The sequence below is a fragment of the Xenopus laevis genome, chromosome 9_10L (genome assembly GCF_017654675.1).
Source record: "Xenopus laevis strain J_2021 chromosome 9_10L, Xenopus_laevis_v10.1, whole genome shotgun sequence".
NCBI lineage: Eukaryota > Metazoa > Chordata > Amphibia > Anura > Pipidae > Xenopus > Xenopus laevis.
The window spans coordinates 127279490-127292404 of record NC_054387.1 but is presented as its reverse complement, the minus strand read 5'-3'; the positions used below and the strand labels follow the sequence as shown (position 1 = coordinate 127292404).

Below are 12915 nucleotides of genomic sequence, written 5' to 3'. Positions count from 1 at the left end.
CACGGAGGCCATACAACAGGTCTTGGCGTAGCAAAAAACTACATAACCCTTCTACGGTTGATAGCTTAGACCCCTCTTCAGGCTCTGACAGTGAACCCCTCACACAGGGGTCCACCAATACCAATCAGGTTTTTTCTCCGGTACACACAAGGTCTACAACAAACAGAACAAACTGGGACCCACCCGCCGGGGGGGGTACAAGAGGCACACACAAAAGGCCACCTCGCCCACCAAGGAGGACATAATTTTTAATCTCAACAAAAGACCAATCTCGGTACACAAACACCTGTTATTATCACATGGGCTTTCATTTGTCCCCACCACATTCCCCCGCCCCTTTGACACAGCAGTGGATATCTTTAAATCTAATCGCATCCTCAAACTCAAAGAAGAGTTTGGCGACAGTGGGGACACTATAACTAACAACATTCGCAAGAAAAGCACTTATTTGCCCACATCGACTAATCAGTCTATCATGGGTTACACACGAATGATTGGTACTGAGTTAAATCAGTCCAGATCTAGGGAACCCTTGAGATACAACCTTACTAAATATGAACAGAATGCCTTACAGAATTTGGCCAATGACCCCACTATAGTTATACGTCCTGCAGATAAGGGTGGTGCTATTGTTATCCTTGACCGTAAATACTATATTGCTGAAATTATGTCACAACTCTCAGATAGATCCACATATAGATTGCTGGACAGTGATCCCACAATTCCTTTCAAACATGAGATTGATAAACTTATTGACTCAGCATATGAGTCAAAATACATAAAAAGCACCACAAGGGATTTTTTGAAAGTTGAACACCCAGTCTGTCCAACTCTATACACTCTTCCAAAAATCCACAAGAACGTTAATACCCCACCTGGTCGCCCTATCATATCGGCTAGGGGATCACTGTTGCAACCAATTTCACAATATCTGGACAGTCTATTACCACCTTATCGTTTGTAAAGGACTCGGGTGACCTCATTAAGACCCTCAAACTTCTCCCATACCTACCCGCTGACTGCATATTGGTTACTATGGACGTTAACAGTTTGTACACATTTCCTGCAGGAGTCTGATGACTGGTGATATGTTTCCACACCCCCACACAGGCAAACGCCTTAAGATATGCCACAATGTGACCTGCACCTCTACATATGTCATTTATTTTATTACTTGCCCATGTGGACTATATTAAGTGGGCAAGACTGTCACCTCGTTTAGAGAACGAATGGCTAATCATCGTAGCTCTATTCGAGACGCTGTTGAACGCAACAAATCGGATAAACCTGTAGCCAGATATTTTCTTATACAGGGACATCCACTGGCATCCTTAAGATGTATGATTATTGATCACTGCCCTATTGCCCCACGGGGTGGCAACAGAGATAAAACTTTACTCCAGATGGACAGTAGATTGATTTTTAATCTGGATACAGATTAAAAAGGGTCTGAATGAAAATGAACAGTTTCCGCTGCTTCTTGGGACCATGATCAAAACCATCAACCTTGGGAGGATGTGTCTCACCTCGGTACTGATGTTGATCTCCCAAAGATGACTGCTTCATATACTATTGCCTTTCTCTATTTCTGACTGAACTATCTCTCATTCAGTGTCTAGGGATTTGCACCAACATATTTGGGCACCTTTATCTCACAATATGAACTTCTATTGATGTGAGCCTGGGATTATTAAAATTCACTAGCCCTTGGAACTTTGAAGTATTGCTATGTTATTCAATGAACCTAACTATTTGGGCACTCATGAGTTAAACAACTGAGCAGTACCGCCTTTTGAATCCCTGTACTGTGTCTCCCTAGGTTCTCTGCTTGATCCTCTCACTGCCGTGCTTCTGAGATAAGCCGCACATCCAGTGGTGGAACTACCGGGGGAGCAGGGGGTGTGAGCACCCCCTCTAGTTATGCTACTGCGCACATCACCATGACAATGCGTGCCCCGGACTTACGCACATAACTTTCCTTATGCAGTCGGAATGCAGTAGCGTTGCTATGACAATGTGTCTGCCTTTTCCCCTGACAATAAAATAATGATATTAACAATAGAATAATGAGAACACCCTATTCCATGACGGGTAATGGCTGGTATTTAGGACTATTAATATAAATTAAAGATCAAGACCCCTCGTCCTTGTACTTACAAAGGCCAGACCTAAGGCACAATGACATGCTGACCAAAGAGACTCTGCAGACAGAAGTCAAACAGTGAGATACACAAGTGTTGCTTCAGAACTGCAAACACCCAACCTGTCTCAAACTAGAAGACATAGGTTTTATGGTTTGTGTATATTGGAATCGGGGGAAACATAAAATGATGTAACAGGTATTGCAATATTTACTATAGTAAGCTTACATGCCTTCTAATATAGGAGGAGGGCTTTTGACCATGTATGGTATTTCCCTGTACCCTTTGCGCTTATGGTAAATGTTCTGTAAAAAATGTATAAAAGTTTGTTGTAAGAGTGTCTTTGGGAAGTTCTCCTGTCACACTTAAGTACTATGCTGTGGTGAGATTGTGACAACTTCCTAGGCAAAACTCTTGTCTTGTTTGTCTTTGTCTAATAAATAACCTCACTTATTTGAATAGCCTTTTCTCTGAGTTTTGCTTTTATAAACGACGTCTGAGTAATAAAAATACCAACACCCCCCACTCTGACAGCTTTATTATGTTGTGCAGCTTCCTGGATGGGATTGAAGGCTTTCATTAGCCTGTGTGAAATATATATACATGTCTGCTGTGGCTTTGTATTCTCTCATGGTGATCAATGGTTATATTTGTTTTGGACACTGTATTCACACCACTGATGACGTCACACAAGCCTTTTTGGAGCCATTTCTGGCTTTTAAACTATGGGGGGAGCACTATCTGTTTGTAATGTCTTGAGAAAGGCCCAGAACGGGACCGAAACCTTGACAATAAATTTACTTTTCTAAACTGCATTATGAAGTCCTAGAGTGTGTCAATCTTGGGGAACTACTCTACTATTTCAAGTTTAATCTAGTGTAATTTAGCTAGGGAATAGTCCAAATTCATTCAAATTTAAAAAAATGTGAACTTGAATTTTTAAATTTTTCATGTACTGTCCCTTTAAGCATTCAAATTCGACTATTCGAATTGGTGGACTTTTGAGAAAAAAACATTTAAAAAAAACTCAAATCAAACTGATCGAATTTGATTTGAATTCGGTTTAAATTTGCAGCGCAATCCTTTAACCCATTTTTTAAATTTTACATTTTTTTAAATAAATTTTGATTGGTCATTTTTTTTTCGAATTTCGAGTTTATTTGAGTTGATGGGAGTTTTTAGAAACTCCCATCAACTCAAAATTTGACCCTTGATAAATCTGCCCCTATTTTTCTATAATTAGGTAATGTTTCATCACCACAGAGGGCCATCTTTCTTGGGACAGACACATACCAAAAGTTCTCACATGGCCATAGAGGAATTTTTTCATTAGCGCATTTTTATCCCTCGGGTGTATCTTACATATACAAAGGTAGTTGAGTAACAAGAATATGAGTTACTACAATTTAAATGTTATTAAAATTGACCACATAGACATCAGTGCTAAAAAAGGTAGCCCCCCCCACACACAAGTTATAAAAAACTATTGATGGTCAGGCCCCATTATAAGTAAAAAAAATTGTGGTTCCAGGGCCCCCCATAATTTTTTTTTTAAAAAAATGGTGATCAGGGCCCCTCTACACATTAAAAAAATAATTGGTGATCAGAGCCCCCCTATAAGTTAAAAAAACAATAATTGGTGATCAGGGCCGCCCTATAAGTTAAAAAAAAATAATTGGTGATCAGGGCCCCCCTATAAGTTAAAACAAATAAATGGTGATCAGGGCCCCCCTACACGTAAAAAAATAATTGGTGATCAGGGCCCCCCTATAAGTTAAAAAATAATAATTGGTGATCAGGGCCCCCTACACGTTAAAAAAAATGATTGGTGATCAGGGCCCCCTATAAGTTAAAAAGAAATAATTGGTGATCAGGGCCCCCCTACACATTAAAAAAATTGGTGATCAGGGCCCCCTATAAGTTAAAAAAAGATAATTCGTGATCAGGGCCCCCCTACACGTTAAAAAAAATTGGTGATCATGGCCCCCCTATAAGTAAAAAAAAATAATTGGTGATCAGGGCCCCCCTACACGTTAAAAAACATAATTGGTGATCAGGGCCCCCTATAAGTTAAAAAAAAATAATTGGTGACTAGGGCCCCCCTATAAGTTAAAACAAATAAATGGTGATCAGGGCCCCCCTACACGTAAAAAAATAATTGGTGATCAGGGCCCCCCTATAAGTTAAAAAATAATAATTGGTGATCAGGGCCCCCTACACGTTAAAAAAAATGATTGGTGATCAGGGCCCCCTATAAGTTAAAAAGAAATAATTGGTGATCAGGGCCCCCCTACACATTAAAAAAATTGGTGATCAGGGCCCCCTATAAGTTAAAAAAAGATAATTCGTGATCAGGGCCCCCCTACACGTTAAAAAAAATTGGTGATCATGGCCCCCCTATAAGTAAAAAAAAATAATTGGTGATCAGGGCCCCCCTACACGTTAAAAAACATAATTGGTGATCAGGGCCCCCTATAAGTTAAAAAAAAATAATTGGTGACTAGGGCCCCCCTATAAGTAAAAAAAAAACATTGGCGCCAGGACCCCCCATAAAAGTTGTATACTGCAAGTAACTTATAGGGGGCCCTGATCACCAATTTTTTTTAACATTTAGGGGGGCCCTGATAACCAATTTTTTTTTTACTTATAGGGGGGCCCTGATCACCATAGACTCTCATGTACAGTAAAAAAATGTTTTGAAAATTGTCGCAGAATTGTTGTCCAAAAAAAGTCAGTTGAATGAAATGTGCTTGACAAATTTTTTGCCATTTCACAAAATTTCAGTGAAGCAAAATGGGTCAGATTGCTGTTCCCATTATTTGTTACTGATTAGTAAATACTATGAGAAAAGGTTTTTCATTTTATGAATTTTAGGGTTTCTCTATTTAAAAAAAAAATATAATATGGAAGATGAGCTTACCTTTGTCAGTTCCTGTATTTTGTTCTTTCCGATCATCAACACTGTTCATATCCACATTATCTAAATAACAATAGAATTACAACACTCAATTTTCATTAGCAATACCACTCTTCAAATGAATATTTTTTATACTGTGTATTGGTCCACGTTGACTTTTTTTGTCCCTTTATGATCAGAGCAATTGGCTCTGATTAGTGATGGGTGAATCTGATCAGTTTCACTTTTTTTTTTTTTTTACACCCATTAGAGTCTATGGGCCTCGTTTTTTTTTTTTTTTTTTAATATTTTATTTGATTTTCACGTTAAACAAATGATAACAGTATGACAGCAAATTTTATGCAGATGAAAGACAAGTTATAATCGATAAAATGGCATATAATTATTGGGCCTCATTTTTATGGCGGAACTAGGCGAAAATTTCACTCTGATCATTTTTACCTTGTTCAGTATTCTGCTGGGTGCACTATGAATTTCATAGATGGTGCTTATGCTAATGACACTAATAACACCCAATAATGCCAGTATTTAGTCTCTGTTAGACATTAATGGTAAGCTCCTGTCACTCTGAGAAACAGACTGAAACAAGTCTAAGGTGCCTCCACTGGTGTCTTATTCAGTTTTATTTCACTGTTTGTGTCTAACTCTTAGGGGGTTATTTACTAAAGTCCAAATGCCAAAAAACAAGTTTTTTTTACTATAACATGCAAATTTTTTGAGATTTATTATACCCCGAGGATGGAAAAAGTCTGAATCTGAAAATCTGTATGGGGTGCCGTTTGTCCCAAATACATTCTGTATACAAAACTATCCGTAATACACAGAATGAATGTCTCTCATGTTATATAAGTATTTGTGACCATACACAGAGAAAAAAAATCTACAAAAGACTTATTTCTATTAAAGAATGAAAACAAAATCTGGTTAGTGCACAAAAGGATGTCATTATGTCACAAACTCCATTCTGTACAGTTTAACAAGCAATCTGTCTCACAAATGTATAACCTCCATGTAACGGACGCACTTATCTGGCCTGCTATAGAGGCGCCCTCTAATGTCCCCTGTGCTGCATAGTAATAAACATGAACAAACATTTCCTAAAAGAGCTGCTGTTAAACACTACAGGTTCATAAATGGAAGTTCTTACAAATGGCTGAGAAATATAATGCTGCACTTAAAATGATTGTAGTGAAAGAAAAGTATGCAAAACACAAATATGATCATTTTAGGTGATATGGCTATTCTTATTGTAGTAACCTGCTTGTGTGGCCATTTTGGTTAAGGGCATTCCTGCTGTTTTGCCATTGTCTTATGATTCACTCCTGTTCCTGTTTCCCTCTTCGTGTCTAAGCTGAGAGCAATAATGGGACAGGTCACAAAAGATTCTTAACTGATATATATATATATATATCAGTTAAGAATCTTTAATATGTCACTTAATAGGATATAAACTATCTATTGCTTAAGTCTGGGGTATTGTTTTCCATACTCTTGAGAGTAGTCTCTCCAGACATTGAGCTTTACCTCTCAGATCTCAATTTCAGCTCTTAGCCACATCAGGCTCCATTCTTATAGAGCTCAACCTTTTTTATTCTACACCATACAGTTAGCTGACTTACAATGTGGCAACTCCTCCCTCTTAGTCCTAGGGAAGTGCCATTGTTTGTGTTAGCCCTTAACACAAATGAGAAATATACAACATTGCTTTATTTCCTGCTTTACAATAATGTCCATCGTTACACCTATCTCAAGATTTCACAATATCAGGAAGGATAGAAAAGAACCCCCACTTGATCAGTTAGACTAAGGCAGTCACAATGTAATTTTAACACACTTATTAAATGTCAGTTAAGTTGTAAGCACTTCGATAAACACCACTAATTAGTGCATAAAATTGAATATATCACTTAGTAATAAATGATAAAGTGCTGTGCAATATGTTAATTATAAAGAGCTCTGAAATCCAAAGGATCTATATTACCATAAACCATAAATTCGGACGGAACCCCTTCACACAGATTTATACCCTACCAATATAATCAATAGTATTGTGCCAATTGATTAGGTGCTACCCCAATTGATCACCGATTTCTACATGAATTGTTTATAATCTTATAAATTAAATTGATTTGTATAAAAAAATTACTAAGTTAAGAAGTTTAATTCATTAAATATAAAGTGCTACAGTGCTGTATAAGTTAATACTCATACGTGAATAGTAAGATTAAATTGATTGAAATAAATAGACTGCCCTTTGATAGGATAAAAACTAAAATCAATGCTCAAATTCATGAAAAAAGGAGGAAAGTAAAATAAGAGGAGGTGGAGTTGTCCCAAAACTACTACCTGAATTTTTTTCTATCCCTGGGACACCACAAAGATGGAGAAGGCAGAGTAACCGGGACTGTGGCCTCGTAGTTAACTGAGCCCTAAGCTGGTTTAAGAGGCTAATATACCCTATAAAACCACAATTCCACGGTCTCCTGGGAGTTTAGTATGCAGAGAAGGAGAAGGATCTGAACCGAGCAAGGATTATCTCCACCACCCCCAACAGAGATTGTTTTAGCCAAGGTTTTTAAATATAATTAAAATAGCCAAAGATCAAGGAAAAGAACGCCGACGCGCGTTTCGCAATGTTTGCTTTGTCAAGGCGTAATGAAAATGTTCCCTCAGACGCGTGGTTTAAGTTACTTCCGCGTCCTACGTCACGTGGCTGAGTTATCGCGGGATCTTACCACTTGATCGCACACGCTCACACGCTCCCCCTACACCTATCGCGAGGACCTCCTGGAGTACGTGTGCCTCCCTCCTATTGGCGCCGCCGATGTCATGACCACGCCGTAACTCAGTGTTATATAATACAATAGGACACCCCTGTCATTCACCCTGGTTAGTTTAAGCTTTCTACATGCAGGTATTGCATTTATGATCCTAAATGCAATACCTGCATGTAGAAAGCTTAAACTAACCAGGGTGAATGACAGGGGTGTCCTATTGTATTATATAACACTGAGTTACAGCATATAGTTACACGGTTAATTTAAAGTGACATAATTCTAAGGTCAACTCCTCCATATTACCCATATATCCATATCCATATCCACCAATTATTCTCAGACCAGCACTCCCTGTTGTAAAAATGTAATTATTGCTACATAGTATCTATGCCCGACGTTTTGGTCCAGGGCCGCCATCAGGGGGGGACAGGGGGGACAAGCGTACCAGGCCCGGGCATGAAGGGGGGCCCGGCAGCGCTGCATTTTTTGAAGATCCGGGCCCCCATTACGAGCGCCCGAGCCGCACGTCCTCCCTCTGCGTTGCCGAATGCGGAAGTGCCGAAGCCGATGCGGCGAAAAGACCCGAAGTCACGGAAAAAGCCGAAGTCCCGAAGCGCTGAAAAGACCCGAAGTCACGAAGCGCCGAAAAGACCCGAAGTCACGAAAACAGCCAAAGCCGAAGTCCTGAAGCGGCGCAAAGACCCGAAGTCATGAAAGGAGGCGAAGTTGAAGTACTGAAGCCATGAGTTCAATTCTACTGAACACCAGTTTGTGTATTTTTTTTTTTTTAATCCCCTGGCCACCAATGTATTATTTTAATATTCTATAGGCCCCTGCCACCAATCTTTTTGTAAAACATTTTTTTTTGGGGCCCCAATTTTTTTTTAACTTGTAAGGGGCCCCTTGCCACCAATGTTTTTTTTTTTTAAAAAAAATAATAATTTTGGGGGCCCCAATTTTTTTTAACTTGTAAGGGGGCCCCTGACACTTTTTTTTTCAAAAAACTTTTTTTTTTTTTCAATTTTTTTGGGGCCCCAATTTGTTTTTAACTTATAAGGGGGCCCCTGCCACCATTTTTTTTTTTTTAAAAAATAAAATGTAAAAAAAAATTTTTTTGGGGCCCCAAATTTTTTTAACTTGTAAGGGGGCCCCTGCCACTTTTTTTTTTTCCAAAAAACTTTTTTTTAATTTTTTTTTTGGGGCCCCAATTTGTTTTTAACTTATAAGGAGGCCCCTGCCACAAATGTTTTTTTTTTACATTTATTTTTTGTTGGGGCCCCAAGTTTTTTTTAACTTATAAGGGGGCCCCTGCCACCAATGTTTTTTTAAAAAAACTTTTTTTTTTTACTTTTTTTTTTTTTGGGGCCCCAATTTTTTATAAGGGGGCCCTGACAATCAATAGCTTTTTATAACTTGTGTGGGGGGGTTACTTTTTTAGCGCTGATGTCTGTGTGGTCTTTTAACTGCGATGTGGAGTGGGCGGCATATGGGGTGGAGCTTGGTCGTCAGTGTGGGCGGGGCCCAGGGGGCCCCAAAAATTTTGTTGTACGGGGCCCCGTGATTTCTAATGGCGGCCCTGTTTTGGTCCCTATTGGGACCTTTTTCAAGGATAAAAAGGATGAATCCCTGAAATAGGGACCGAAATGTCGGGCATAGATACTATGTAACAATAAATAATTAAATTTTTACAATAGGGAGTGCTGGTCTGAGAATAATTGGTGGATATGGATATGGATATATGGGTAATATGGAGGAGTTGACCTTAGAATTATGTCACTTTAAATTAACCGTGTAACTATATGCTTTGCAAAGGTCGGTAACTGAGTCTCTATGGGGTTATTTGTGAAGCTGAATACAAGGTACAAAGTGCAACAAAGGCACAATCCACCTGTGTGCAAATTATTACAGGTCTCTCCACCCTGTTTTAGAGCACAGAGACCTTTTGCTTCTGCCAAATATACAGCTCAGTATTGATGAGACCAAGGTGGGAAGAGGTATCCCCCCTCTCTTCTTAACCCAATTTGCCCACTAACGACAGGGTGATAAGGGAAGATTGTATCATACTTACCGTGATCTTCCTTTCCTGGACACTCCATGTCATACTTACCGGGATAGCCCCGCCCCAGTGCTCCCATCAGAAGGACCCTCCCCAAAGCTTTAAAAGCCCAACCCCACCCCCCAGTCCGGTGTCTCGTAATAAGCTTCTAGAAACTACCGAAAAAGGGATGGGAAACCTGACATGGAGTGTCCAGGAAAGGAAGATCACGGTAAGTATGATACAATCTTCCTTTTCCTGGACACTCCATGTCATACTTACCGGGACTTAGCAAGCTAATATCCCAATGGGAGGGAATTTGTTACACATAAGGAAGTGGCCGAGTATAATCTATACCAGATAAAACTCAGAAGAATGAAACCCCCAAAGGTGGACCAAAATCACCTTGTGGAAATCTGTGAACTCTATTTTCAGAGGAAATGGACTGGAAGAGAATAAAGGAAATAGTACTCCTTAAAGGAACCCACACCAAAGTAATGATACCGAGTGTGAAACCAGCATGACAATTACATTTAAAAAGAGAGAACTCTCTCTTAATTAAATAGAAGCGGATAGGAACCCAGAGTAACACTTCTACATAGTCTTACTCCTACTACATACCAGCACGTTTATTCCAACCGCATAACATCCACAAGAGGACTCTTGGAAATGGCTCAAAAGCATGGTACCTGCAAAAGAGGATTTAGTAGGGGGAAGGAAAAATACCATCACTAGTATTCTACATGACCCCGCTCTGTATGACACTACCGGTACATGGCATCACCTAGTGTAGTTCCCCGGCTCTTTAATACTAAGGAACCTGTATTTATTCTAGACCATAACCAATACACCTCTCAATGAGAGGTCCATAGAATGACTTATGGAGAAGGAGTGCTGCCAATGTGGGAATACCTTACCTGCCCTGTGAGGTATCTAGAAGCATTCTGCAGTCTGTACAGATTGAAATTGTTTTTTATCTTTAGCTCATGATCCAACACCAAACAAGACTGGATAGTATTAAAGATCAGCGTGCCCTGGAGTAGACCAGGTAAAAGAAATGCCTGCAGATATGCATAACCTTGCTATGATACAGTCCTCGAGCCTTCACAGATGTGACCTGTACATAGCTGGAGTTATTGTACCCCATAGATTGGGCCTATAAACAATCTGTATGGCCTGCTCCCATGAGTTTACCATGTAGGAAGAAATTTGAATGACTCAAGGAAGTATTACAACCAACAATACTGCTAGAGATTGGTTATTCTCAAATCCCTGGACATGGACAGTACCATCCTTAAGTGTTCAAGATTAAAATTAATCTAGGTATGGAGATATAATTATTTACCTATTATTCTGCAATGGAACTCCCCTACTAACCATACTAGCATGTCCAAGCCTGTTGGCAAGAGATGCAATAACCAGGACCTTGCCTAAGGCTGATACTGCAGCCTTGGTCTAAAAGGATAAAGTGTATAAGACCCTTTTTATAGCTTGATGTTAAGCCCTCTGATACTTACCTCAACTAGCCAGGCCAGTCTATGGTGGTGTAAAAGGCTAAACCCAGAGTAACATAGACCTTTAGAAAAACCAGCATGCCAAGATTGCATGCTTCCTGTCCACCATATGGATTAACATTACAGAATAGCCTGTTATAACGAACCTGTGGATCAAAACTTTTAGCTATAACTGAATTGATGGAGAATACCTAATTTTACAGCCAGCTTTATATGGTACCCATTAATATAATATGTCCCATGAATATATAGTCCGAGAGCTGACCCCTATTGTATTGGAGACAAACTAAATAGGTCTGTATTATAAAATACCTCATTGCAAAGCTCTAAAACCCTGTGGCAGTAGTGAATACAGTATACAGTATGTGATTTAACCAAACATTTGCACTGACTGATGCACCCACTGTCTTCCAGACTGAGACCAGATAAGTTGCACCCCTGTAACCAAGAAAGAGATCCTGATGAATATCATACTAGTTTTATAAATAGACCTTGATTTATCATTGGAATATACAGAACACTTATCTTGCCTGATATCCAGCTGTGGCGATATTAGAATCCTTGTTAAATGAATATATGACTGTATACATGTCTACGTCCATTTAGCCCCAGGCCAATCCTATCGCAGAAGCAGGATACGTATTTATCTTATTTTCTTAATCAGCAGGAAAAAGTCCAGTCGTAAAACCTAGATTCTAATTAGTGAGATCCTTAAGACTGATAACTATTCCAACAGCCTATAGTTGAATGTAAGCAAATATATGGACCACGTCGACTTCAAAAGTTGTGGTCTACAAGTTCATGTTATAATACAGCCATTGTATAATATCTACCTGCTGTTTGACTATTGCATAACACCCATATGCAGTATAGTCGTATACCTTTAAACCAGAATTGGCCACTACTCTCACACCATCTTTGTAACGGTGCATAATCCTATATATTACATAGCATTTATATGAATCAGAATTGGCCTTAGCCAATCCATTTAGACAAGATACATGTCTACATCAGTTACCACCTTTACTGTATCTGTAACCCATATACCGATTGTGGCATACTTACCGGGACACAGTCCCCTAAGCCCTTATGGACTGCTGTAAATAAGGGTATAATACTTATCTGCAACACAGCTGACGTACTTAATTAAGTTCATAATACCTATATCTGACTTGGCTAGTGCCTTTAAGTCAGTCTTGGCTGCTGTTATCAGCAAGCATACGTTACCCTATTGGCTTATTTGCAAGAGTAATCCATGCTTATAACCTAAATCAAAGTTACTTGAAACAGACATGACCCAGGGATACTGGAGCCTTAACTTGTGTTACCATGCTTACATACAAACCTGAAGGTTATATAGGCACCCTCCGGAAATGCCTAGAACCTTACCACACCCATTACTCATCAGTTTAACATTTACCTTCAGTTTGGTTGTTCTATTGATTGGTGTCCAAACCAGAGAGATGTATAGCATGTACATTTACTTTAGTTATAACCTTAGTAAGCACCAAAGCCACTGAAATGTTTAAGC

The 12915-nt window shown here is 39.2% G+C and overlaps 2 protein-coding genes across 12 annotated transcripts in view; both read right to left on the bottom strand.

Moving 5' to 3' along the window:
• LOC108705602 overlaps positions 1-12915 on the bottom strand; it is a 411717-nt gene that overhangs the window by 189437 nt on the left and 209365 nt on the right. The window lies entirely within an intron of this gene.
• LOC121398121 (up-regulator of cell proliferation-like) overlaps positions 1-12915 on the bottom strand; it is a 48069-nt gene that overhangs the window by 7036 nt on the left and 28118 nt on the right. The window contains exon 2 of the mRNA XM_041576753.1: positions 5062-5121. Within this exon, the coding sequence (XP_041432687.1) occupies positions 5062-5121 (60 nt within the window). The remainder of the gene's footprint in view (positions 1-5061; positions 5122-12915) is intronic.